Here is a 26091-nt window from a genome sequence, read left to right as displayed (position 1 = left end):
GGAGAAAGAAATGGCAAACCACTCCAATATCTTTGCCAAGAAAACCCCAAGTGGGATGATGAAGAGTTGGATATGACAGAAAAAATAACTAATAATAAAATATCACCAGTCAGTGACATTGTTCCCACTCTTCCCAGACCTCTTCCAAAGATTTGATGAAAAGAACTGACCAATATCCAGTATTCTATGGGAATGATCTTCAAACTCTTTTTTTGTTTTGTTTTGTTTTTTTGCAAGGCATTGGGGTTAAGTGACTTGCCCAAGCTCACAGAGTTAAGTAATTATTATGTGTCTGAGACCTGATTTGAACTCAGTCCTCCTGACTCTAGGGTTGATGCTCTATCCATTGTACCACCTAGCTGCCGCTGAGACAAACTATCAACCCTCAAGTAAAATTTTAAAGAATACAATGACAAACTATAGGACAAGCACAAGTTTCTTTGCCTATTCTGAAATTTGGTGGATCTACAATTCATCTTTTCTAGGACAGATGGCAATAATAGATGGATGAAGAGATGAGGCCAACGTGAAGTCCTTATTCCTACCACTTTCATACAATTATCCACATCCACACAGGAACCAGTTTTCTCCATCTTCCCCTGCTTTTCTTTTCAGAGATCCTCATTCCGTGATTCCTGCTACTATTCCCCTTCCATAACCTCTCCTATGTTGGAGGATGTTAGAGGATATAAAAGAGCTCAACAGCAACAAAGAACCTCAGGGAGGACATACTTGAAAGAAGTTAGAATACATTATTTGGATAGATGATTTGGGACAGCTTGGAATCAGGAGGATCTGAGTTCAAATCCAGTCTTAGACACTTGACACTTACTAGCTGTGTGACTAGGCAAATCATTTAACTCTCATTGCTTCACATCCAGAGCCATCTCTAGTCATCCTGAGCCACATCTGGTCCCTGGACCCAGGAAGAGAAAGTAAAGCTGGTGACTTAGCACAGCACACCTCACTCAAATCTAACTCACATGTATGTCATGGCATCACCTCCAGATATCATGGCCTTCTTTGAGAATGAAGGACAAACAACCACAACAGATGACCCCTTTAATCCCTTACAAATTGGCAATTCTGTGATTTTTATGAGAGTTTCTATTTTGGTCATTTTTTTAAGACTAGCAGAAATATCATTTCAAATTTCTCCCTTTGGGACACTGATTAAAAAGCTTTGAAGGGACAAAAGAAGACCCACAGGGGTCTCAAACTATAAACTTTGGCTGCAGTATGTCCTAGGGAGCTGGCCTTGGCCAAGAAGACATGGGTTCAAGTTATGCATCTGAGCTATACTAGCTATGTGATCCTAGAAAAGAAAAATTCTAATCCCTTAGGCAACTCTATAAAACTACAAGTTACAGAAAAGTTGCTGACCTGTATTGGTAGAAAGAACACAAATTCACTCTATCCTAATCCCTAAGACAAACTACTGAAATGGGAAGCACTGGCTTCACAGATTTTTTTTTTTTAGAAAGCATGAAGTTTTTACATAGCAAGTCAATTCATTTTAGATGATAAGTGCCAGATGTGGAAATTTTCATCCAAAAAAAAAAAAGATGGTGAGAAAATCAAGGGCAAGTTGTCATCTACCTGACTATGACAGATAGGGTAGTCAATGTGGCTTCCAGAAAAAGAAATTCAATTCAATGAAACAATAAACATTTAAGTACCCACTTGAAGAGGTTTTTACCAAAAGAACACACCCATGCTCTCCTATTTCTTACCTTTATGACAAAGAGGAAAACTTTATAGTTTCTTTCATAAATGATTAAAAACAGCAGTCAATCAAGCATAGTTTTCAATGAGGAAACATAAGCTTCTAGAAATGAAGGTTCTACCACATTAACTCTCTGAAAAGTGAAACAGAGCTCATTATCTTTCTCCTAAAATCTCATCATCCTCTCTATTTGCCTTTTTCTGCCAGTGGCATCACACTTCTCCCTGTCATTCAAGGTCATGATGTAGAATGATCTGAGATTTCTCTGCTTTAGGCCCACATTCAATCACTCTCCAACTCCTGCCTTTTCTTTCCCTGAATTTGTCTTGGCAAAATCTCTCAGTATTCTCCTTTATATTTTCCCTACTATCACTATTACTAAGGTCTCTCATCTGAACTAACCTCCTGTCCCATATCCTTGCCAAGTCAGCCTCTTTATCCACCTATTGTGCAAATCTGATCATTCCCTTGCTCAAAATCTTTCATTATGCTTCATTGTCTATAGTGTTTTCCTTACACGGCTTTTCCTTGGATTACCTCAGATGGTAGACAGTTCAAGATGATCACCCCCATTTTATACATTCTCTGGAATGACTCCTCCATAGATAGCAAATTTGCTATCATCTTAAACCTTTTCTTTTGTCATTTCCTTCATCTTCTTGCACTTACTGAGACCTGGTTTCCTCTTGATGACACTTGCTCACCCTTTCCAACACCTTCATTCATATGGGGAGTTGAATTACTCCTTGGTCCCCATTATCATTTCAAGACTTTCCCTCTGCCACCATCGCTTAGTGATACTTCTCTTACTCTGAGGTTCATTTGAGCTATAATTCTCACCCAATCAAGGTTCTAGTAAATGTTATCTCCAGGCTTCCAGGAAACTCTCCTTCTTCAATGAGCTCAATATATGATGCAGTCTTTTCCTTCACACTTAGGAATTTCAATATACATATTGCTGCTCTTTTAAATACTTAACTTTCCCCTTAAATTAACTTAACTTAAATATTCATTTCCCTTGACCTATTCCTCCATCCCACCTCAGATATGCACAAAGATGGTAACACCCCTGATCTTGTCATCACCCACAACTGTTCCACATCTATGTTCATTAACCCTGCAGTTTATTAATCTGATCAAAATCTATTGTCATTCCACCTTTCATCTTTTTTCCCTGATCATCACCCCTAATCTGGCTACCTTCTTTTCCCTTCCACATCTTGACTCCTTAGAAAACCAATTCAACTCTTATCTTGCCTTCTTCCCTCAAGTCTTTTGTTCCATTATCCTATTGAAAATCATGACTTTCCAAACCCAGTCTTGAATTATTCCTACTATCTGCATGTCTCCCACCCATCTGCTACTGAGGAAAATTAGAGAAAAATCACAGAACTGTCCCAACTGGTTCCCTGCAAGTGTGTATTACATAATCTCAACTGGGCCCTCACCCTAGAAAGGTAATCCCTTTATACTTCCTTAATCCATTCTCTATTACACTCATCACAAATGTTTTTCCCAAACTTTTTACCTCTTGACCTTCCTTTCACCTGAGAACATTGCCTTATATTTTCCAGAAAATAGTGATACTATTTACAGAAAGCTCTCTCTCCCCCCCCCATTCTTCATTTCACCTCAAATAGATAACTTCTGTCACTATCTTTTCCTTCACCTTTTCTACACATACAACGGAGCATAGCCTATCCTATCTTCTCCAGAAGATTGTCCCATCTATCATTTCTACTCTCTCATTAATCTTTAATGTCTCCTTGTCTACCAGTTGCTTCCCTACTTCTGACAGACCTATCTATGTCTTCTTCATCCCAAAACACCCCTCTTGATTCATCCACCCCCATATCTACCTTTTGTGGCTGAACTTTTTGAAAAGGCTGTATACAGTAGATGCCTTCACTTCCTTTTCTCTCACTGTCTTCTTAAATCTCTGTAGTTCAGCTTCCTACCCCATCATTCAAATGAAACTGCTTTCTCCAAAGTTACCAGTGATCTATTAATTGTCAAATCTAATGGCCGTTTCTCAATTCTCATCTTTCTTGACCTCTTTGAAATCTTTGGTCACCTTCTTTTCCTTCATACTTTTTGCTGAATCCTTCTAACTCTGGGCTCCATGCTAGGAGCAGGTAGATGGTGTGACTTTGAACTTGTGTGACTTGGGCTAATCACTGGACCTTTTCAAGACTTCATTTTCTCATCTGCAAAATAAGAACATTGGGTTAGATGATCTTTGAGGTCCCTTGCAGTCCCCATTCTCAAAGAATTCAACATTATTAAGAACATCAACTTGTAAGCAGCTGTGCCAGACAAGATCTCTGTAGAACAAATTGTAAATAACCAAAGAAAAAAAGGCACTAGGACTGCAATATGATTGGGAAAGATTTCCTGTAAAATGTAGGATTTCCTCTATAACTTGCAGGAAGTCAGGGAAGCAGGAGACTTGGATAGGGAGCTACTAATGAGCACACATGGAGGATGAAGATTGTCTTATCTGAGGAACAGTAAGAGGGTCCATGACAATGAATTATGTATTATTAATTAATGTTAGTTTACCCCTAACATCTATCCTATTATCCATCTATTGTTGCCTAACATTGTGGGGTATAAGATGTAAGAAGACTACACTGGGGGAAACTAGGTGGTGCAGTGGATAGAGTACTGGCCCTGGAGTCTGGAAGATTGGAGTTCAAATCCATTTGCAGACACTTAATAATTGCCTAGCTGTGTGACCTTGGACAAGTCACTTAATACCATTGCTTTAAATAAATATGATTTTTTTTAAAAACCTGGACAGATTTGGGAAGGAGCAAGTTAGAAAGGGCTTTGAATATCTAAGTATTTTATATTTGATCCTAGAAGTGAGGGAAAGCCCCAGTTTATTGAGGTCAGAAGTATACTATAGGAAGATCATGTTGACAGTTCATTGGCGAATGGGCTGGAGTAAAGAGAGATTTATGGTAAGCAGATTAATCAGCAAGCTAACACTTTATACTTTGTATGACATATGTATATGATACTATATTTTGTATACAACACTGTAGTGGTATTTAAGTCATATAAATGATAAAAAGATTCTTGTATATTGACTCTATTTTTCATGTTTACCTAAAAGAAATATTTTTGTAAAAAAAAAATACCAGGGTTGTGTTTGGTATCATTGGTATCATTTGGTATCATTTGGTATCATTATGAGAAAAGTTGGTTTTAAAAGCAAAAAGAAATTAAAATAAAAGAAATGAGGTAATGAGTCTGCACTTTGGTTGTAGCAATGCTCGAGGAGTGAAGGGAGCAGGCATGAGAGGTTTTTATAAAGGTATCTTCATTCTTTTTGTCCATCTCAGCTCTTCCAATAAGCTTCTGCAGTATGGTTCTGGTCCTGTCTCACTTTTTATCTCCTTTGGACCCCAGTAGGTTCTGGGGTACCATAAGTATATAAGTGATGCTGCTGCTGCTGCTGATGATGATAATGATGATGATGAAGATATTTGTCCTTTGTTCTCAAAGAAGACTATAACATCAGGGAAGTGATGCCATAACTTATACATGAATTGGATTGGGGGGACAGGATGATGATGTTCGTCCTTCAGGAAGGTGATGCAATAAAATGCAATGATTTGAGTGAGGGGATGCTGTGCTAAGTCACCAGCCTCACTTTCTTCTCTGAGGCCATCTGGGTCTAGTGGCCAGATATGAATCAGGGTGACTGGAGATGGCCCTGGATTTGAGGCAGTCAGGGTTAAGTGACTTGTCCAAGGTCATACAACTAATAAGCATCTGAGGTAGGATCTGAACTCAGGTCCAACTGATTTCAAGGTCAGTGTCACTGCACCACCTAGCTGTTCCTAGCATTATGGTAGATGTTTGTTGAAGGAGGCATCTGGGTGCAGCATATTGAGCACTGTCTTAGGGTCCAAATGACCCCTCTGGTGCTTATTACCTGGGAGACTGGAATAGATGACTTCTCTTCTAGAACTAGTTCTAAGACCTAAGGAATGAAAAGTATGTTGTCACAGTAGGGATGGAAGTCCTACAAAGGGATGATCAAAGAGTGGATAATCAAGAAAGTGGATACTAGGCTTTTGTAAGAATTACACAGTGAAGAGGGTTAGAGAGATTAGATGATAGCTAGAAGGAATAAAAGCTTCAAAGAAAGATTATTTTAGTTTGGGAAAGAACTGACAAGTCTTGGAGGCATCTAGGAAGGAGGTGTGGGGGGAGAATAGGAAGAGGATGCATGGGGAGAGTGTGGGGGAGAATAGGAAGACTGTTGGAATGAGGTCTTAGAAGAGCTGGAAGGAAATAGATCTAATCAGCTGTGCAGGTAAAGGAATTAGCTTTATACTTGAATGAACCAAAAAATCAAGAGTGTTAAGGGAGAAGGGAGGAAGAAGAGGTCCAATGGACTGTGTAGTCAAACTCCCAGAGAAGAATCTTTCTAGTATCTCATGAAATGTTTTGTTTGAAGGGGTTAGTATTTCAGGGACAAGGAGTTAATGTGTCATCTGTGCCTGCCACTGTTTTAGAGGAATGACAAATGTTGTGTGTACATGAACTTTTTCCTTAAACAAAAGCAAAAAAAAGATGAACAAAAAACTAATGGTTATAGTAAAAGGGAAAGAGCCCTCAGGAGAATTGTGCTGGGAATCTTAGCATCTTCCCCTGGGTTCAGTTAGGGTCCTGTGTCCTTCAGTTTTGCAGAAGGCTTTTGGGTTGAGATTTGTTGTTGGGGTGTTTTTTTTTTTTCTGTGTTAAGTTTTTGTTTTGTTTTGTTTTGTTATTGTTGTTGGGCACCAAAACACTTTTTCTTTGGCAGGAACACCTCTAACTCATCTTTACCCAGAAATAAGCTGCTTTACCTTCCTCCTTTCTTCAAATCTCCTCACACTCACTTTATCTCTTCTGATTACAAAAGCTTTCAGACTTTACAAATGATAATCTCTCCACAAATTAGATCCTGTAAGACCCACCACCCTCTCCCTCAGGGGTGGCTAGATGGTGAAGTGGATAGACTACTTGTCTTGGAGTCAGGAAGACTACTCTCACTGAGGTCTAGCTTTGTGACCCCGGACAAGTCACTTAACCCTATTTGTCTTAGGTTTTTCCTAGGTAAAATGAACTGGAGAAGGAAATGGAAAACCACTCCAGTATCTTTCCCAGGAAAACCCCAAATTGGGTCATGAAGTCAAACAGGACTGAAACAATAGATCAGCAACAAAGACCTCCACACTTCATCCCACCCTTCCCAACCCAATTCTAGGACCAGCTTTCAAAGGGAGAAATAGAGGGGGAATGAATTTGCCTGAGGCCCTGCCTCTTACACATTCAACCTCTTTCAATCTAAGTCCACTGGCTTGTTTTTTGGCCTGAGGGAGAAAACATTACTGCTTCACTCTGTTTTGCTATGTTATACTGAATGTCAACTAGTCAAAACTCATTGAGATTCTCTCCTTTGGATCAAAAGCCAGTCAGGTGTAAATTTGACATTTTGGATCAAGGTTCGAATCTTTGAGTTATACTGATATCTCTCCCATTCAATGGTCTTTTACCATTCACATTTTGTTCACCAATAATGAATCATACAACCAGAAATGGGCCATTTTATGCAAGCAATAAATTCAAACTAATTCCTTAAACAAAAATTATAAAGGTAACTTTAGAGAAGAGAGAGATAAGCTTTATAAACATCTTGTGCCCCAATGCCAAGAGTAAGAATTAAAGAAGAAAAAATATGGCATCTTTCTCAGATCTGAAGGGGAACAGTTCAGTAATGCCTAGGTCCAATCCAGTAATAAGCATTTATTAAGCAACTATTATTGTCTGTGCTAAGTGCTGGGAATACAAAGAAAGGTAAAAGGTGACTCTAGGGCTAGAGAAACAGTCAAAAGGGGGATGACAACAAACAATGTACAAACTAAAAATAGGATAAATAGGAAATAATTAACATAGGGAAAGCACTAGAATAAGCAGGGATTGGGAAAGGCTTCTTAAAGAGGTGAGAAGTTGGCAGGTCTTCTAAAATAATAAAAATGATGATGATGATGACTAGCATTTTTATAGCATTCTAAACAACCTTACCTCCTATTTTACAAATGAGGAAATAGGCAAACAGAGGTTGGGTGACTTGCCCAGGATCACTCATCTACGCAGTGTTCCAGGCCTAGGCTTGTCATCCTCCTTTAGATTGTGAATTTCTCTTGTCCCAAAGCCTCACCCAGCACAGGCTGGTACAGTCTGTGGTCTCCTCTGCTGTCTTCCTGAGCGCCCTCCAAAAACTCAATGTCCCATAGGGGCTTCAGGCCACCTTAGGAGCCAGGAGGCCAGTCGCAAGCTGGTGAGAGATGATAATGACAACACCCTCAGTCCCCTAGGTAAGGCATAGGCAGATGGTGATGGAATCAAGCCACCTCAATAACTGGTGAGTCTTTTTTCCATATCCTTATTCCTGCTCTTTCAGTCCCCAAAAACCTTGCTCTGAGTATCTCTTTGTCCATCTGTCCATCGGTTTGTTTCTCTGTCTCTGTCTCTATCTCTTTCACACACACACACACACACACACACACACACAGAGTTTTCCCACCTTAAGAAGTATCTTCTTTCCAAGGACATACTTAACTCCCCAATTTCCACTTTAGGAAGATTTTCCTGATTTCCCCTATTTATTAGCACTCTCTCCTACCTCAAATTAATACTATATTTAATGGATCTATATTTAGCATAATTGCACATGTAGAGCCTATACTAAATTGCTTTCTGTTGAGGAAGGAAAGAGAGGGAGGGAGAAAAAAATGTAAAACTCAAAACCTTGCAAAAAAATGATAGGTGAATATTATCATTGCATGTTGTTAGAAAAACAAATAAAAATATTAATAAAAATTATATTTATTTATGTTTCAAGAACTGTATTATCAGTAAAATATAAACTCCTTGAGGATAAGGTTTGTTTTTTGCTTTTGGACTTTATATCCTTCTACCATGCACTTTTCCCATAGAATTTAATTAATACTTACTAGACTGAACTAAATTCAGTTAGGGGCAGCTTGGTGGTGTAGTGGATAGAGCACCAGCCCTGGAGTCAGGGGTACTGAGTTCAAATCCGGCCTCAGACACTTTAATAATTACCTAGCTGTGTGGCCTTGGGCAAGCCACTTAACCCCATTGCCTTGCAAAAAAAAAAAAAAAAAGAAAGAAAGAAAAAGAATTAAATCCAGTTGCCAGAATAAAAGTCTCATAAATTGAGCAATGAGGGCTCAGACCAATAAAGGATTCACCTTTTGCCTGGAAAATTCACACCTTGTCCAGATGAAGGTTTTATAGCAGAGGAAATACTTAGCAGAGAAAAATTGCCAACAAATAGTTAATCTGCTCCTTTCTGTGTAGGTCTTGGACTATGTTGCATATTTTATATTTGTGCTAACACTCATCCTGTTTACTTTGTTTTCCTGACAAAGGTTACCTGCACTGATGCCTCAAAAATTATCTCACCAAAGAGAGAGACTAGAAACACTACAATGCATATGACTCCCACCCACCCACCTTTTTCCCCATGCCTACCCTCACATGAGGATTAAACTATCCATTCCTTAGAAGTTCCCTAGTACCACCCTAATGCCTCCCTGAACCCTCCTCAAACCCTAACATCATAAACCATGCCATGCTTCCCTTAAAAATCCTTACTTTCTCTCTTTATGCTGCTTATCCCTTAAGGATCAGCCAGTGGCAGTAAGTCTGCAACTGTATAATAAAATTTATATGTCCCTCATATCTGAGTGTGAGTCTATGAATTCATTCATATCTAGCAAACAGAGTCTAGGTTTCTCTGCTAAACATACACTAAAGGACTAACTGCAAGGTCTAATTACAAAGTATTAGGAATCTAATACGACGTTGTTTCTCCAAAGAAAAATCTATTTTGTTGTTGTTGTTGTTCAGTCATTTCAATCATGTTTAATTTTTCATAACCCCATTTTGGTGTTTTCTTGGCAAAGATAATGCATTTCCTTCTCATTTTATAGGTGAAGAACTGAGTTGAGGTTTTTAGCTCCTAAATTTTTGAGAACAATTTTGAACTCAGGGAAGAGGAGTCTTATTGACTCCAGACCTGCACTCCATCTAATACCTACCTGGTTGCCCCATATGTATTTTTTACCATTGATCTATTTTGTGGGGACCACATTGAGAGAGCACTAGAACTTAATTCAAAGGTGTAAGTTATGAATAGTATCACATCTAGTAATATTATAAGCAATATTTAAAGAGAGTATTGCATAGAATTCAGCATCCATCAGGAAATGTGATGCACTTTCCAGGTCAGAACAGATCTGGGATATTATACTGACTCTCAGCTCTACATTTTACAGAAGACAAATTATATCATAGCACTCTGCTGGTCAGAGACTTATAAATATTTTGATCCCAGAACTTCCACCACACCTAGCTCCACCTCCAATTTTTCTATAGGTTCTATACAATAAACCCTGATTCCCCTTCCCCTCACTTGGGATTTACATACCTCTGTGAAGGGTAGGGAACTTTTTATTTCTAAGAAATACTTTAGGGTATAACATCTCCTTCCTCTTCCACCACCTTAATACTCTTCCTAGCATGGAGCTGTGCACCAGAAAACTAGTAAATCTAGGTCTGAATTCCTATGAATAATGAGTCCCCTGATGTGGTGGTCTTATGTATTCAAATTCACATTATTTGAGGTTATAATTATGTAAAATATGATTATTGCTTGCTGCCCAGTGGAAATATACTATGCAAATTTGAATGATGCAACTGTTTCAGGGGATTTGTTATTCAGACAGACTGAATATAACTAGTACACAAACAGTTAAAGAATGTTTTTGCAAACACACATTCCTTTGGGTAAGCCTCACTCAAAACAAAACCTAGGTAGGGAGAAAGCACAGAGTAGCAGCTAAGATTCTCTCTTTTTTTTTTTTTAGACAGCAGATTCTACATGACAATCTTAAAAAAAACTTTCTAGGGACAAAGCTGAAGAACAAAAGGAATAAGAGAAAGGGGATGAGGCTATGGCCCAAAAGGCCCAAATCTAATGAGAATCCCCTTTTATTCCTTTAATAATGACTTCAGCAAAGAAATGTAAAATATCAAATGTAAACCCAGGTTACACATAGGAGAAGGTTTTTTGAAGCTGTAGGAGGTAACTATTGTATTTTGGTTAGAGACAGGAAAAGATAACTGGGAAATAGGGGGCTAATGATGCTAATGGGCACAGATGGGATAAGAGGGGTAGATAAATAAGAGAGCCTACAACACAGGATCTAGAAACGAAGAACAATTAGAATAGAAGCTGTGACAAGGGAGACTGGTTCTGAGATTCATCATGGAATTTCTTCCCACCCTCTAAGAGCAATGGGAAGGTCCTTTAAGTCAGTGAGGAACCCTGAAGCAGGATATTAAATCCCTACCATGGGTTTCCAAAACATCCTTTTCCTCTCTTTGGTAGTTTCAAAGAACACATCCTTTTTATCTGCTCTCCCCCAATTTTACCACCAGGAGTTTGGCAATACTAGGGCCTAGATTTGGACATTGTTTATTACGGGTCAGCTGGAGCCCTAGCTATACTCAGAGTCATGCTGCTAGGAGCTATTCTAATGTTCATTTAAGAAGAATCATAACTACAATGAGCTATTGCTGGCCTCCCTCCTATGGCTCATATATTCACATTCCGCTCTTGGCTTAGACAACATGGTGTCTATTGACTCTGCTTTTATTCATCCCTGTCTTCTTATTTTATTATGATGATTGTGCTTAGGAACATGAGTCTCCATCCATAACCCCAGTTAAATTCTTTCAACACAGGCCTACAATGAAGTGCATAGTTTATTCTAAAGCTGAGTTTGTTGAAATTCGCATCCATTATCTCCTATCTCTGTCTACCAGTACTACTGCAATATGCTCTAACAAGGAAGCAAGAGACAATTTTTTTACATGAATGAACTTTGTAACCTCACCTACCTTTAAAAAGAAGTTGGGAATTCTAGAAAAGACCCAGGAGCTCCTAAAGATAACTTTTCTCATTTGAATGCTAATTTAATCTTGAATTAGTGACCCCAAAATTCAAAAGTCTCATTTCTTAAGATCCTTAGGAATTCTTAGGATGTATTTGCAGGTAAGAAAGTCCTAAGGAAACAAACAATTGGCAGGAAACAGTATAATTTCCCTTGCTATATAGTACCAAAGTTCTGAACTGATCCCAGAAATATGTATGCGTGCTTGTCCAGTGGGAAAACTGGAAATCTGTAGTAGAAACTGGGAGAGGAGAGAGCAGGGTTGCTAGGAACTGCTTTTTATTGTCATTGCTCAGTCATTTTCAATCATATCTATCTCTTTTTTTTTACTACATTTTTTAGTTTTCTTGTTAAGCATACCAAAGTAAATTGTCATTTTTCTTCTCCAGCTCATTTTACAGATGAGGAAACTGAAACAAAGAGGGTTAAGTGATTTGCCCAGGGTCATAAAACTATTAAGTGTCTGAGGTCAGATGATGCTTTCTGATTCCAAGCTCAGCCCTCTAACCATTGCACCATCTAGGTACCCTTGGATACCATTTAAGGTATACCACACAAGGATCTAGAAACAAGACCAAAAAACAGAGCATTATGAAAAAAGTAATGGATTGGTTTCTCAACCAGAGCAGCTTAGAAATGTACCCAGTCAAGGAAACAAAGGAATCAGAGGTCTGAAAGTTAAGATCGCCATAGAATAGAAGGTGTTACACTGTATAGAGAGTTTCCTATGAATTGAGACAGAGGAAAAGGATTTTGAGGTACCAGGAGAATGATCAAAGTAATTTTGTATATACATATATATATATATATATATATATGTATATATATATATATATATATATATATATATATATATATATAAAAATCTGTGTATTTGGTGGTTTGGAGTAATTTCATTAGGGTGGAGATTTTCTAGCGAGGAAAGATCTTAGGCTCAGATGCTCTTCAACGTAGAGTCTCAGATTGTTACTTAGGTCCCTCGGAGATAGATGGACTTGTCCAGGGTCACTCAGCCATGATACACCAGAGATGACATTTGAAGGTGCTTCTTCCTGAATCGAAATCCAGTGTTTGTTTTTCCTTCCTCCCATTGTATTCGCTCTCTCAATACTCAGATGTAAAGAAGTTCAATATAAGATCAAACTTTATGCTAACAAACAAACGCAGGTAAGGTCAGGAACCTGAGAGAAATTCTTATTTTCTATTTTAGTAATAACAATTATAAAATTTGGACTGAAGTTTTTCCTTTCTATTTCCTCATTCAGGGATTAGCCCTTGCAGGTCAGTCAATCAGTCTCTAAAGGACTTTGCCCAAATACTCCTAAGCATACGCTCTACAATTTTGAATGGGACCCCAAACAACTAGATCTTATAAACAGAATCTAATCAAGGTGAATTCTTTCCCTTAGAAAAATTACCTTAGGAAGTAAGTCCCTGTTCTTGGAACCCTGCGTTAGAATTTAAGGTGATGTAGCTTTTGAAGGAGAAAATCAATCAGCGTGGTCAGGATGGAGATTGATTTCTTTGTTCAGATTGCTGAAGGCTAATAATAAAATCACATTCTCAACAGGAGTAGCTGAAGATTTTTAGCCTACCTCCTCATTAATATGTTTACTCTCTTATTAATTGCTCACCAATCAGAGTTGATTTTCACCTGTCAAGGACAGCTCCTTATCCAAAAGTATTTAAGCATTCTGGGATCTCCATGATTTTGTCTGCAGAGAGACCACTGACCATCAATTTCTTGATTATTTGCTAGTCTACTTAATACATTGATTATTGATTACCCCAAAATTTTGCTTCTCAGGATTTTCATCCATATCAAATCAAAGAGAATACAAGTAACTAGTCAGGGATAGTATGTGTTGACAGAATACTGATCTTGGAGGCAAGAGAGTTGGACTTCTGCTTCTGGGTTGGAATTCCATCTCTGGTACTTCCTAATTGGGACAGGATTAGTCACCCTCTATGAACCTGTTTTCCCATCTGCAAAATGAAGAAAATAATCTGTGGCACTTAATTCATGGGGTTACCGTGAGGCTCAACATTAAACTGGGCAGGTTGGTGGCATAGTGAATGGAATCCTAGGTCTAGAATCAAGAAGATTCCTCTTCTTGAGTTTAAATATGACCTTGGACACTTGCTATCTGTGTGACCCTAGACAAGTCACTTAACTCTGTTTGCCTCAGTTACTTCTTTGTAAAATGAGCTGGAAAAGGAAATGGCAAACCACTCCAATATCTTCAAAAATCTTCAAATGGGGCCAGAAAGAGTCACATATGCCTAAAAAATTGCTGAACAACAAAAAACATTAAACTGAAATATAAATGTCAATTGTGATTATGCAGTAAGGTTTCTTAGAACTGATACAAATTGAAAGCAGGGAAGGAGGATAAGGTAGAATGAATGTTGGGTCTGGAGACATAGGATCTGGATTATTACCTTTATAACTATATGAGAATTATTACATCTAGAGGTGTGCTGGTAAATATTTTATGATAGTCTCAAAAAATGTGCACAAGACACACTTTCAGGTTTAACCTAAATTATTGACATTTCTTCTAGACACTCAACAAAACAATAGAGCAAGGCCTGATATGTTTTGTATTTGCCATTTCTGGGAATATAAAGTCCTGTCACTCAACTCACTATGCCACCAACCTGCCCAGTTTATAAATGGTTACACTAAAAATTTAATCGCTCTCATGAGCCAAATTAGCTTCAGTTCACTTCAGTTTGACTAAAGTCCTGTAGATCTCAGTTTCCTTATTTGTCAGATGAGTATGTTCCCTTTATGCTCTTACATCTATGATCATCTCTCTCCCCTCCAAGAATAATGATTATATTGGGGAAAGGGAAGGAAAAATAGGGAGTGGATTTGTGATTACATTGTTCTGGGGTGGTGGGGGGAGAGAAGGGAGTAAGCTTTTATAAAACACCTGCTACATTCAAGACAAAGTTCTTTGCAAATATCTTTTTGACTCTTTACAACAACCCTTCAAGGGTAGTTGATCCTATTACCCCTATTCTACATTTGAAGAGTTGCCTGGGATAACACAGATAGAAAGTGTCTGCAGCCAGATTTGAAGTCTAACTCCGGGGCCAGCACTACCTTGTTGCCTAGAGAATTCTCAAGTGAAAAACTCACTGTTAATGAAGGCTAGCACCTTCTCTTCACTTATAGTCTTAGAATTGTCTATAATACTCAAGAAGTTAAGTAGCATAGCCAGGATCACACATCTGGCAGTAGGTGCCGGAACCAATGTTTGAATCTTTCCTGTCATTGATAGAGTACTCACTATGGTCCAGGCACTTTACAAAGGATCCTTATAAGAAGCCCTAGGAAGCTGATGCTATCATTATTCCTATGTTACAGTTGAGGAACCCAAGGCAGTCACTAGTTAAGTGGCTTGCCCAGTGTCATACTGCTAGTCTGAGGCAGTATTTGAACTCAGATCTTCCTGACTCCAGGTCCAGCATCACAACATCCTCACAATCTAGTGCTTCTTTATTGATGAATTGATTGATTTGCTCCTTAAACAATCCTGGAAAGTGGTTACTACCACCATCCAGCTCCATCTAACAGATGAGGAAACCAAAGCAAGTAGAGATCAAGTGACTTGCCCAGGGTTTATACCACACTACTTTTGATGAAATCTTGAAATTTTCATGTTATCTTAATAATATTAAAACCTTACAGTGTGCTTTCTTGCATTTTGCAGAATTAAGAGGAAGACTTATAAAGACATGGAACTCATCATCACTGAGAGGAAAAAAGTAGAGTAACAAGCTAGCCACCAATACCTATGAACAATTTCACAGTGACTTGTATTTCTCGAACTTTAAGATTTTCAAGTAATATGCTGCCTTTGCAGGACGAAGAGATGGTAAGAAGGCTGTTTATTCAATATACAGCATAGAGGAGCTGCAAAGACAATGGCTTCAAAGGTCTCATGTCTCTATGTTTTGACAGTTGTGTGCTGGGCTAGTGCTCTTTGGTACCTGAGTATAACTCGTCCTACTTCTTCCTACTCTGGCTCTCGGCCATTTACTAACGTTGCTGCGGCCAGGAAGAATGTTACCTTTGGTAATATAAGAACTCGACCTATAAACCCACATGCATTTGAGTTTCTCATAAATGAGCCTAAGAAATGTGAGAAAAGCACTCCCTTCCTTGTCATCCTCATTAGCACCACACACAAGGAATTTGATGCTCGACAGGCTATCCGAGAAACATGGGGAGATGAAAACAACTTTAAGGGGATCAAAATCGCCACTCTCTTTCTCCTAGGGAAGAATGCTGATCCAGTTCTAAATCAGATGGTGGAACAAGAAAGCCAAATCTTCCATGACATCATTGTAGAGGACTTCATTGACTCATACCATAACCTCACCCTCAAAACTTTAATGGGGATGAGATGGGTTGCCACTTTCTGCTCAAAAGCTAAGTATGTCATGAAAACAGACAGTGACATTTTTGTAAACATGGATAATCTCATCTATAAACTACTAAAACCCAGCACCAAACCAAGGAGAAGATATTTCACTGGCTATGTCATCAATGGAGGACCAATCCGGGATGTCCGCAGTAAATGGTACATGCCCAGAGATTTGTACCCAGATAGCAATTACCCACCGTTCTGCTCAGGGACTGGCTATATCTTTTCAGCCGATGTGGCAGAACTCATTTACAAGACCTCACTCCACACGAGACTGCTTCACCTTGAAGATGTGTATGTGGGACTGTGTCTTCGAAAGCTGGGCATTCACCCTTTCCAAAACAGTGGCTTTAATCACTGGAAAATGGCCTACAGCTTGTGTAGGTATCGCCGTGTCATTACTGTGCATCAGATCACACCAGAAGAAATGCACAGAATCTGGAATGACATGTCAAGCAAGAAGCATCTCCGGTGTTAAGATTTTTATAGATGTAAATATCTTTTATTTTCTCTTTCTTTCTTAATTGCTTTCTGCCTTCCTTTCTTTCTCCCTTCCTTTCTTTATTCTATCCCCCCTTCATTCTTTTCTTCTTTTTAATGTAGGAGCCTTCATTTTGGTAGTTTACAGATGTTATTATGGAAAATGACTTGTGAAGGAGTTTGCAAAAAGTAATTTCCCCCTCACCCCCTTCACATCTTAGTTCTTTTCTTTGATCACCAGTTTACAAATGTCATTCTCATTATACAAATGCTACACAAGTGCCAGATACCAATCTCTGGGCATAGGCATTGCCATTTATCTCAAAAAGCAGCTCCCAAACCTGTGCCCCCCCTAAAAGGAAAACTGGTTGAATGCTACCCAGATAGGTACTATGCATCTGAGAAGGAAATCTGGTTCTGAGAGAAGAAAAGTCACCTCACAATAATGCCTTCATTTCATCCCTTCAAAGAGAAAATAACTTTATTTAGAAGCCCATTTAGAAATAGACAGTCAGGACTCAGTGAGTGGGAATATTTCTGTTGTGTGTCATATTTACATTGATTTTCCCCCATATATCGGCATGTAAAAATGTGCCATACATACAATTCCACCCCCAAAAAGAACTTGATACTGGCAGAAAGATAGGCAATGGATGAGTGGGAATTTGAACTTGAGAATCAGATGTTCTATAAGTTCAGGAAACAATTTTATTACTCATCCAAAGATTAAAAATGTGATGGGCAGCAGGTGGAATGTATATAGAAGGCTATTTAAGGAAATAAATAGGAGATTTATTCTCAGTTCTTTTAGAACAAATGTAAAATTGTGCCTCCAAGGAAAATTGCCAAATGTAACTACCTGCTTCCACCAAGTACATGTTGTCACTGAGTACGATTAGAGTGGGTGACTCATGTGAGCACATGGTTCCAAAGAAGGAAAATAAGCAAAATTGATGTGTGGCCAAGAAGAATTCTACATCACAGTACAAAGAGAACAGATTCCAAAGGCATGAAAAGAATTCAAGCCCTAGGAATCAGGGATCTCTTAACAAGCAGAAAAATGGTGACTGGGCACCAACTCTGGCTGGTATATCCAGGCAATGCAATGTGTACTTTAGTACAAATGAATTTCAGCAAGATCCCACAGTATTACATGCAAATGCATTAGCATTAAGGTCTTCTCAGGGGCAGAGTTGCAATAGATTTGCAGCCTAGGTTCCATTCCTTTCTCTGCCACAAGACTTACAGTGTCAAAGGAGCAAATGATGGAAACCTCAGTGTGCCTCAATTTTCTCATTTGCAAAATGGCAATTATTAAAAAAAAACCTACCTCCCAGATGCTGTGTATTTTAATTCATGTTTGCTAAGTACCTTGAAATTATCAGCTGAAAGGTGCTATGTATGTGCAAAGTATTATTATTGTTGTATTATTACTATTATTGCTATAATACCAGAAACCAGTAAATAATAGTAAGAGACAATGGAATCATGGTGTCTAAAGGGCTAGCCTTGAAGTTAGAAAGACCTGGGTTCCTGTTGCATCTCTAATATTGTGGTAAATCACTCAACCTCTCAGTGACTTGGGCATTCTAACTCTACAATGTCTGATTTATATTGATGGAAGGTTATTTTCTATACTGAGAGCTTCTTACACAGTTTTAAATCATGGGTCCAGTTTCCACCCCTCCCTGACCTGAAAAAGCAAGTTAGTAATTATTATCAGTAATACACTACATATGTTCATATAAAACGCACCACAGTTACTCTTGACTATAAACCATAATGGATCATAAATCACTAAAAACATTTATTTCTCTCTAGCTTAAGTTAGAGAATTCTTAAGATCATGAACTTTTAAAAAATGTTATGATAACTGTACTTTAATATAATTGGTTTCCTTTGTATTCCTATATATTTTATTTTTTGTCTTTAATACCATTATAGGGAGGGGTTCTCTTTAGCAAACTGATAAAGAGGTCAAAGAAGTACTTTTGGGAAACTTCATTAATTATTTATAATCCCTCTGTCATCACTTCTAGAATTATTATTTCCATGCATTGTATGCTACCCCTCTGTGTTGAAGGATAATGTGTCTTCCAAAGCTTGGGGGTCACATAAGGTATATTTTGAGGCAGAAACTTCTGCCCTTTTGGATGATGGAATAAGCTAGGTTGCTTGGAAAAATAAGTAACCTGAGATCTTCCCAGTCATTTGGGATTTGGAGGACAGGAAAAATTATCTCATTTTATCACTCACCTTTCTAGAAAGAAGAAACAGAGCAAAATTAATAATAAACCAAACATTGATGGTAACATTTGGAAAAGTTGTCTATACTTCTAGAAAACCCCTACTTGTTTATGATCAATGAGAAAAACCCCATGATATGAAGACAGCATCTTCTTTTATTGTTCCTGTTTTGATTTGCTGGATTGCTTTGGTTCTTAAAAAGCAGCCTTCTGGAAAGTTCTTTAAGTCTCACATCCCCTGAGTTGGAAAACATATTTAACACACCTGCACATGTGTACATACATGTACACACCTGTGTACACAGGTGTGTACACCTATGTACATGCATGTACATGTGTGTGTATGTGTGAGTATGATATACATGGGGTCAGATAGCTTATTTCAGTTTGGACAATACAAGAAAACATTAGAAAAGTTGGTGAGAAATTGGGACCCACGAGATCAGTCAGCTCCATTGTGCTGTAATTATTGCCAGTTCTCAAATTTCATTTCTTTCTGGTCATTCAAAACAATACATATTTGTGTTTACTATCTATTCAACTATTAAACAGTTGCACTGGGCCCCTGCTCAAATCATTTTGCTTTGACCTCATCCAGGTCCAACCAACAATTCTTAATATAAAAAAGACACATTATGAGCATGATACATATATATTTCTTATGTATATGTGATAAATATATGCATATTATGAATAGACCTCACTAGCTTAAAATGGAACAGAAAAAGAAAAAAATATAAAGTGATCATTATTATTTTGGAAACTTCTTTAAATTTCCTCATTAAAAAAGAAAGGTCTATCATACCCAGAAAACAAACATGTAAATATTCATCAAAGATCATGTGTGTGTATATATTTTAAAGGCATCATCTCTCTTCAAATGTACATATAGAGGTGGGAGCCTGGGTAACATTTGGCTCTGCATGGGGCTTGCTTGAGCAATGCTCTTTGTCCCATGGTTCTGTAGCCTTAATTAAAGCATGTTTGACCTCCATTTTTGAATATTTGGAATTTTTTTCAAGTCAGGTGATCAAGGAAAGCCTCTAACTTCCTACTTCTATTATTGGCCAACTCAAGATTCCTATCACTTGGGCATCTAAGAGAAAGACTTTTGAGTCTTTTCTCTGTTTAAAGGGTCATGAATAGAAAACTGGTCTCTGTCAAGAACACAAGACTCTGCCTTTGAAATATCCAGGACAGAATAAGTCAACTCTCAGTGTCCAAGAAAACACTAAGACTTTAAATTTTCAGTAAAAATTCTGACCTGCATTAGTAGTACTTCTTTCTTCACTAGGGAGTTCCCTAACCGATGTAGTGCCCCTGTCCCTACCCCTTATGTCATTCTTATCCCCATCCCTACTCTAATCCTTATCCTAACCCTGTTCTTAGTTTTAACACAAAATCATAGGCAGTAGTCTCCAATGGGGGTCATGCAGTCATGTTTCCATATGATAACCTTACTTTTCACACCTAACCATCTACAGTGTTCCTTTTGCACAGGATGAAGTTAAATATCCAAGCTTATTGTCTGCTTCTTAATATTCTCTTTTCAAATGAACCTTTTGGTTTTCTTTAGATGTAAAGTTGAAAGGTTTTCTGTTCTTTTCTTATAACATGATAAATGTTGAATATAATACCAGAGTCAAAATAGGAGGATGCTCCTGTTTACTTTGGATGGATTTCAACCAACCTAGCCTATTGGATGGATATGTTATGTGGGTGGGGGGGATGGGTATGAAGTACCCCTTTGAAGAGGGATGAGGGGAGGACTTTTTCAATAAAACTTTTCCTATCAAAGGACAATGGAGTATTTAACCCAAAGCACCTGGGATCGATTTTCTATCTTTCATAATAAGTGATTTCAGTGAGGGAATTAACTTTAATTTCTGCTGTAAAGGGGGAAATGGTTTTTTAGAAACAAAAAAAGCAACTTGTGAATGAAAGAAGCAATTTACTAGAGAAGCTTGTTAATAAAAATTGACATTTAGGTGTATCATTATATATGAATGGATGTATTTATGTATTTATTTGTCAAAATTGTATATATTGTTTCATCAAAAGTGTCCGTAAAAGTGCACTCTTTGGATTTAAAGTATTATTTAGGTTTATGTGGGGTTGCTAGTTGAGCTGCTAATCAGAATACTATTTTTTGTATTAATGTCAGAAAACAAACAAAAAAAGACAAATGGAAACTGAAGGTGTGTGTACAGTTGGTTTCTTCACCTTCTTGAAATGTAAACTCTGTTGACTGGAAAGCACGATGCTAATGTATAGGCCCATCTGTCACAAAGAAGATTATTGTTCCATAAAAGCTGATTTTTTAACCATTGGGAAAAATAAACAGAAGGAGAACATATTTTTCACTTTATCTGCTTCTTTTCTGAGTGTCCTCTATGAAATACCAGCACTTTCCAGTGTTAAAATAAACAGACGTTTTATAATTTACCATTGACCTCACCCAACAACCAACCTCAATATGTCTAAACAGCTCAGAAACCAAAAAGAGCCACTGAATTGTTCATTGCTCCTGAAAATTTCAATATGACCCCAGCGTATTCAGGGAAAATTAACTTCTATAGCATTTGGTCTAGTGAACCAAATGTTGGTCTATGGTAGACAGAAAACTGAGTCTTTTATCCCAGGCCCCTTTGACCTTTGATGACTACAGTACCTCTCCACAGCTAGAAATGGGGATAATAATTTTTTCTATTCTCCTTAGAGAATTTCAAGTTCATAAAATACTTAACTTGAGATGTTTAAATAGGAACACATTTTCAGGTAAAATTGGCCCTTCTTGTGTTTCACTCTTACCTAATATCTTTATAATGCTGCAATGTGATTAGATATTTGCATAGACATTTATAATTGTGGTCAAGAAAGTGCTAGTGTCTTTATTTCTGGACAAAGGGTTGATAACTACTTAAGAGAAAGTGGTTCCATCCCCTTGCCCTATGGATCATTGCTGAGTGTCCTTGTTTCTCTTTGGAAATGAAACTATGAATCCCAATCACCTCTACAACAGGAAAAAGATATTCAAAGCACAGAGATCTTCCCAGTGTGGCCAAATATTTGTATTAGCTACCTTTTGGAAATGCCATGATCTTTTTAAAATTTCATTTGAACTTCTTTAAAAAGAGTCATCAGCTGAGAAAATGGGGAAATGCCAGGATTATCAATAAACATTCTGGTATCATCTCTATGTTACCAGAGAAAAGACAACATAAAAATTAAAATGAATTGTATTTTTTAAAAATGACACCTGCAAACATTTTATAGATATTTACTTTTCCTCTCAAAGAATACTTTTTTAAAAATGATAAAAGCCTGATTCTAATTGTAACAATTACCTGGGGCTTAATTAATATATTGCTTAAAGATGTGTGGGTATTAGAATGGGGAGGGTAGGTTTCATATAGCTTGATTATCATAATTACAAGCATTCTATTTTCTCATTTACTTAATTGATTGTCATAGATTTCCAGATGAATTCACACTGCTGGAAGAGAATTGAATACATTTCTGAAGTAGAAAAAAAAAGCAACCCGAGCTATTTAGAAAAGCAGTATGTCCCAGAATGTAATCTGTGTGAGCAAGAAAAATTGCCCTGAATAATATCGGCTCACCTCTCTCTTGGTTAAACTGGTATTTGTGTGTGTTTGTGTGAAATGAAAAAGAAATGAACGAAAAAGTTTTATTGATTCAGCTACATCTATGACACTGACTCCACTGTCTCTATGCCTAGTACACAAGAAAAATCTTACATCTAGTTTTCCTTATAGGACCTATTAGTTTGGTACATTATGTTGGTTATTTGTTATGCTTCTTGCAATGACCTCAGCTCTCACCTGGAGTGATCACGACATGAGAGGTGATTTATTCTCTCTCTGAAGTTTATTCCAGAGCATTTATTCAGAAGAGGCTGCCTTCTAAGTCAAGTTGGACAGTTTCACGTGGTGGTTATGTGATGAAGATTATTTTTCAGTGGGATAAGGATGACATCATCAAATAAGAGTTATACTAAAGGAGATCAGAAACCATCGTTCAAGTCTTTTTGAAAGACTTGGATTTCCAGCTTTAAGATAAGAAAATCTTGATGGTGTTCAACTTTTTCTGTAGTCATCACATTATACTTGCAATATTTAGATAATGGATAATGGTTCTGATGAGTTCATTATGTCAATGACACATAAAGGCAGGCAGAAACAAATGTTCTTTAAAAGAGAGGAAGGAAAGCAATATATGTAATTTAAATGAATAATTAAGAATAAATGTTAAGGCAATGGGAAGATCATGCATCTGAAAGATAATGGGAATTTAGAAACAAACTGCCATTGATTTGACCATTTATTTCTAAGCTTTATGAATACATATTAATCAGACAAGGCAAGCCAGAAATCTATAACCCCATTCACTCGGCATCTGGTCTAGGTAACTAGAAACTTTAATAAAATTTGGCTAGCTAAGAACTCACATCCAATTCTGAGGAGTGCAGAGAACAATCTATAACTTCCAATTATTTTTTTTCCTCTTGGAAGAAAAGGATTCTCTAGAGGACAATCTATCACTTGCAAACTCATTAAAAAGTCAGGTTCTTTCTGCATCCAAGGATTTTTATTCACACCTGTCTCTGACCACTTCAACCAGTCTAGCTGCCTGTCTGTGGCTGACTTTTTTTACGTTTCTCCTTCCTAAGAGTTTTCCTACAATTACTCATTTCATTTTCCTTTAACAAAAGATAACTCCATAAATACAAATCTCTTTTCAAAGCTGGCAGAAAGAAGAGTCTAGGCTGACACCAATGACATAACATTCCCAAGCAGGCTACTCAACTTCTGCCAGCAAGAGGACCACAGGTGTACAAAATGAGGTAATTGCATGACAGACTGATTTATCTTTGGGAATACAAGAATGGGGGATCAGTGAGAGCCAGGGAGGTTATGTGCAGCTATCAAAAGATGCAAGTAGGCAATGGATCAGGATTCCATGAGCAGCCAAGGCTATACAAAGAGGATTTAGAAACCCAAGAAGAAAAGTCAAGGAATAAATGCTAGCCAGTCACACAACAAACATTTTTAAATACTTATGTACCAGAGAGAGCCAAACCCCAGGTGTTCACAAGGACTATTTGTGTCTGCCCTTTGGTAGAGTATTCTGAACTCATATTGATCTGATCAGTCACAGTTGGACACACTGTAACTTGACTCTAAAATAGTGATGTCATTTTGGTCTTCTTTGATATCAAAGGACAAGAATCAACCTAGTATTATGTCTTGTATCATGTTCCAGACCTACTTCTAAGCATGATATAAAGTAAATCAGCATTCATTCAAGGAGTCTGGACAAGAGGTCCTGAGTCATTCCTTTGTACCATCTAGGAGGTTGCATACCCTTGTGATAGTAGCACTTAATACTTTGTAATAAACATTTACCATATGTGTGTTTGATGATGAAAGATGGTGATAAAAAAAACTTGATGACACTCATGCCCTTGATGTGACCACAAAACTAGGAAATAGCTCACAAATAAGCTAGAAAATACCTCTCTGTAGTAGCCCAGCTGCTCTCACTTTTATTCACCAATTTTCTCCCTGGAAACCAATTATCACTCCAAGAATAAAGAGTCTACCAAAGAAGCAACTATTGATCTATTGGTTGAGGAAGGTCACTTCCTCTAGCCACAGGGGGAGGGCAATTAGTTGTAGCATAGTCATCATATCTCAGGTAAGAGTGTCAGTTATAATCCTGAAGAATCCTTATTATATAGAGCTTTTGGGGACTTTCTTTCCTGCCTAGCTATTGATGAAAACTTTGTGTATCTCCCTAATGGTACTTAATTAAAGAAGCTCTATGAATAAAGCATATTTGCAATAGCTCAAAAAATGTAAAACACACAAATTTAGAGACATTCCCATATATTCATATGGACTATTAGGGTCCAACACAGGCTTTTGCTCATATTCTGATCAGCCCCAGTGAAACCACAATGTACCTTGACCCCCAAAATAGTGATGCCATTTTGGTCCTTTGGAATAAAGGACCACAACCTATGGTCCATAACATTGCATCAAATAGACAAGTCTATTTATGTATATAAATCAGAAAGAAAAAATTGCTCTACTAGAGACTCCTTTGAACTGTGTTCATTTGTGAATAGTGAGAATATCCAGTGACTTCTTGTATTCTACTTCTCTAAGAGTTGTCCAGAATCTCACAAGTGAAGCAATCCTGAGTCAAATATAGACTATTCTTAGAAAGTGTGTTTCTAAGACCTGATCTCTTCTCATTCTAGAACATACCAAAAAAATGAGCATTTCACTTTTGTCAGCAGTTTACAAGAACCAATCCTTTTGTTTGGCTAATTGGCAACCTTCAGGTCAACAAGGTGGTGTAGGGGAAAGTGCTTGGCTTCAGACCTTTAATAATTGGCAGATCATTTTATCTCTCTTTACCTTACTAACTTATCTATAAAAATGGAATAATAACATTTCTGTGAAATTCAAATGACATAAAATTATTTGTAAACCTTTTAATGCTGCATAAATTCCAATGGTTATTATTAGGTCATTGAGAACATCAAGTAGGAATTTGGACAAAGAAAAATACAATTGCTGACAGTAATCTCTTGATAAAAGCAGACACTGCCAGAACTCACTACATCTTGTTTCATTTTAAGTAATAGTTTCAATTTCTACATAAGTCCTGCTATGATGCACTTTAGAATGAAGGAGATGCTGTGCTCTCCATGACTATGTACATGGAGTAGGACTGGAAAGGGTCTATAATGAGTACCAAAATAGATTGTCCTTTCATTACTATCCCATAATTCATTTGGGGGAATCTTCTCACGTAAGGAGACTTTTTTTTTGCCCTTCTCTGCTCATGGTTCTGTCCTCCTAAAATATAAAAGGCTGCAGCTTCCCCTCAGTGAAAGAATGCCCAAATAACCCAAATCATAGATTTTGAAAGGTTGAAATAGAAATGCTTCCAGTGCAAAAACAAAAGAAGATTTCAAAACTGTGTAAAAAGGGGAGGGATTAAACAGGACTTATTTGAGGCCTTTTAATTCTTAAATCACATTTTGCTCTTTTTTTCCGATAAGCCTCGCCTTTTTTTTATCTGTCAATTGAAAACTTCTCCCCATAACAGAGGAAAGA

At 37.5% G+C, this 26091-nt stretch overlaps 1 protein-coding gene across 2 annotated transcripts in view; it reads left to right on the top strand.

Moving 5' to 3' along the window:
- B3GALT1 (beta-1,3-galactosyltransferase 1) overlaps window positions 1-20636 on the top strand; it is an 802587-nt gene extending 781951 nt beyond the window's left edge. For both annotated transcript variants that reach the window (XM_074215786.1, XM_074215787.1), the window contains one exon: window positions 15495-20636. In XM_074215786.1, the coding sequence (XP_074071887.1) occupies window positions 15709-16689 (981 nt within the window). In that variant the 5' untranslated portion in view covers window positions 15495-15708 and the 3' untranslated portion in view covers window positions 16690-20636. The remainder of the gene's footprint in view (window positions 1-15494) is intronic.
- Window positions 20637-26091: the final 5455 nt, after the last annotated feature.

Source organism: Macrotis lagotis, chromosome 1 (genome assembly GCF_037893015.1).
Source record: "Macrotis lagotis isolate mMagLag1 chromosome 1, bilby.v1.9.chrom.fasta, whole genome shotgun sequence".
In the NCBI taxonomy this organism is placed as follows: domain Eukaryota; kingdom Metazoa; phylum Chordata; class Mammalia; order Peramelemorphia; family Peramelidae; genus Macrotis; species Macrotis lagotis.
Note: the sequence above shows the minus strand (reverse complement) of the source record. Positions and strands in the feature narration are given on the sequence as shown.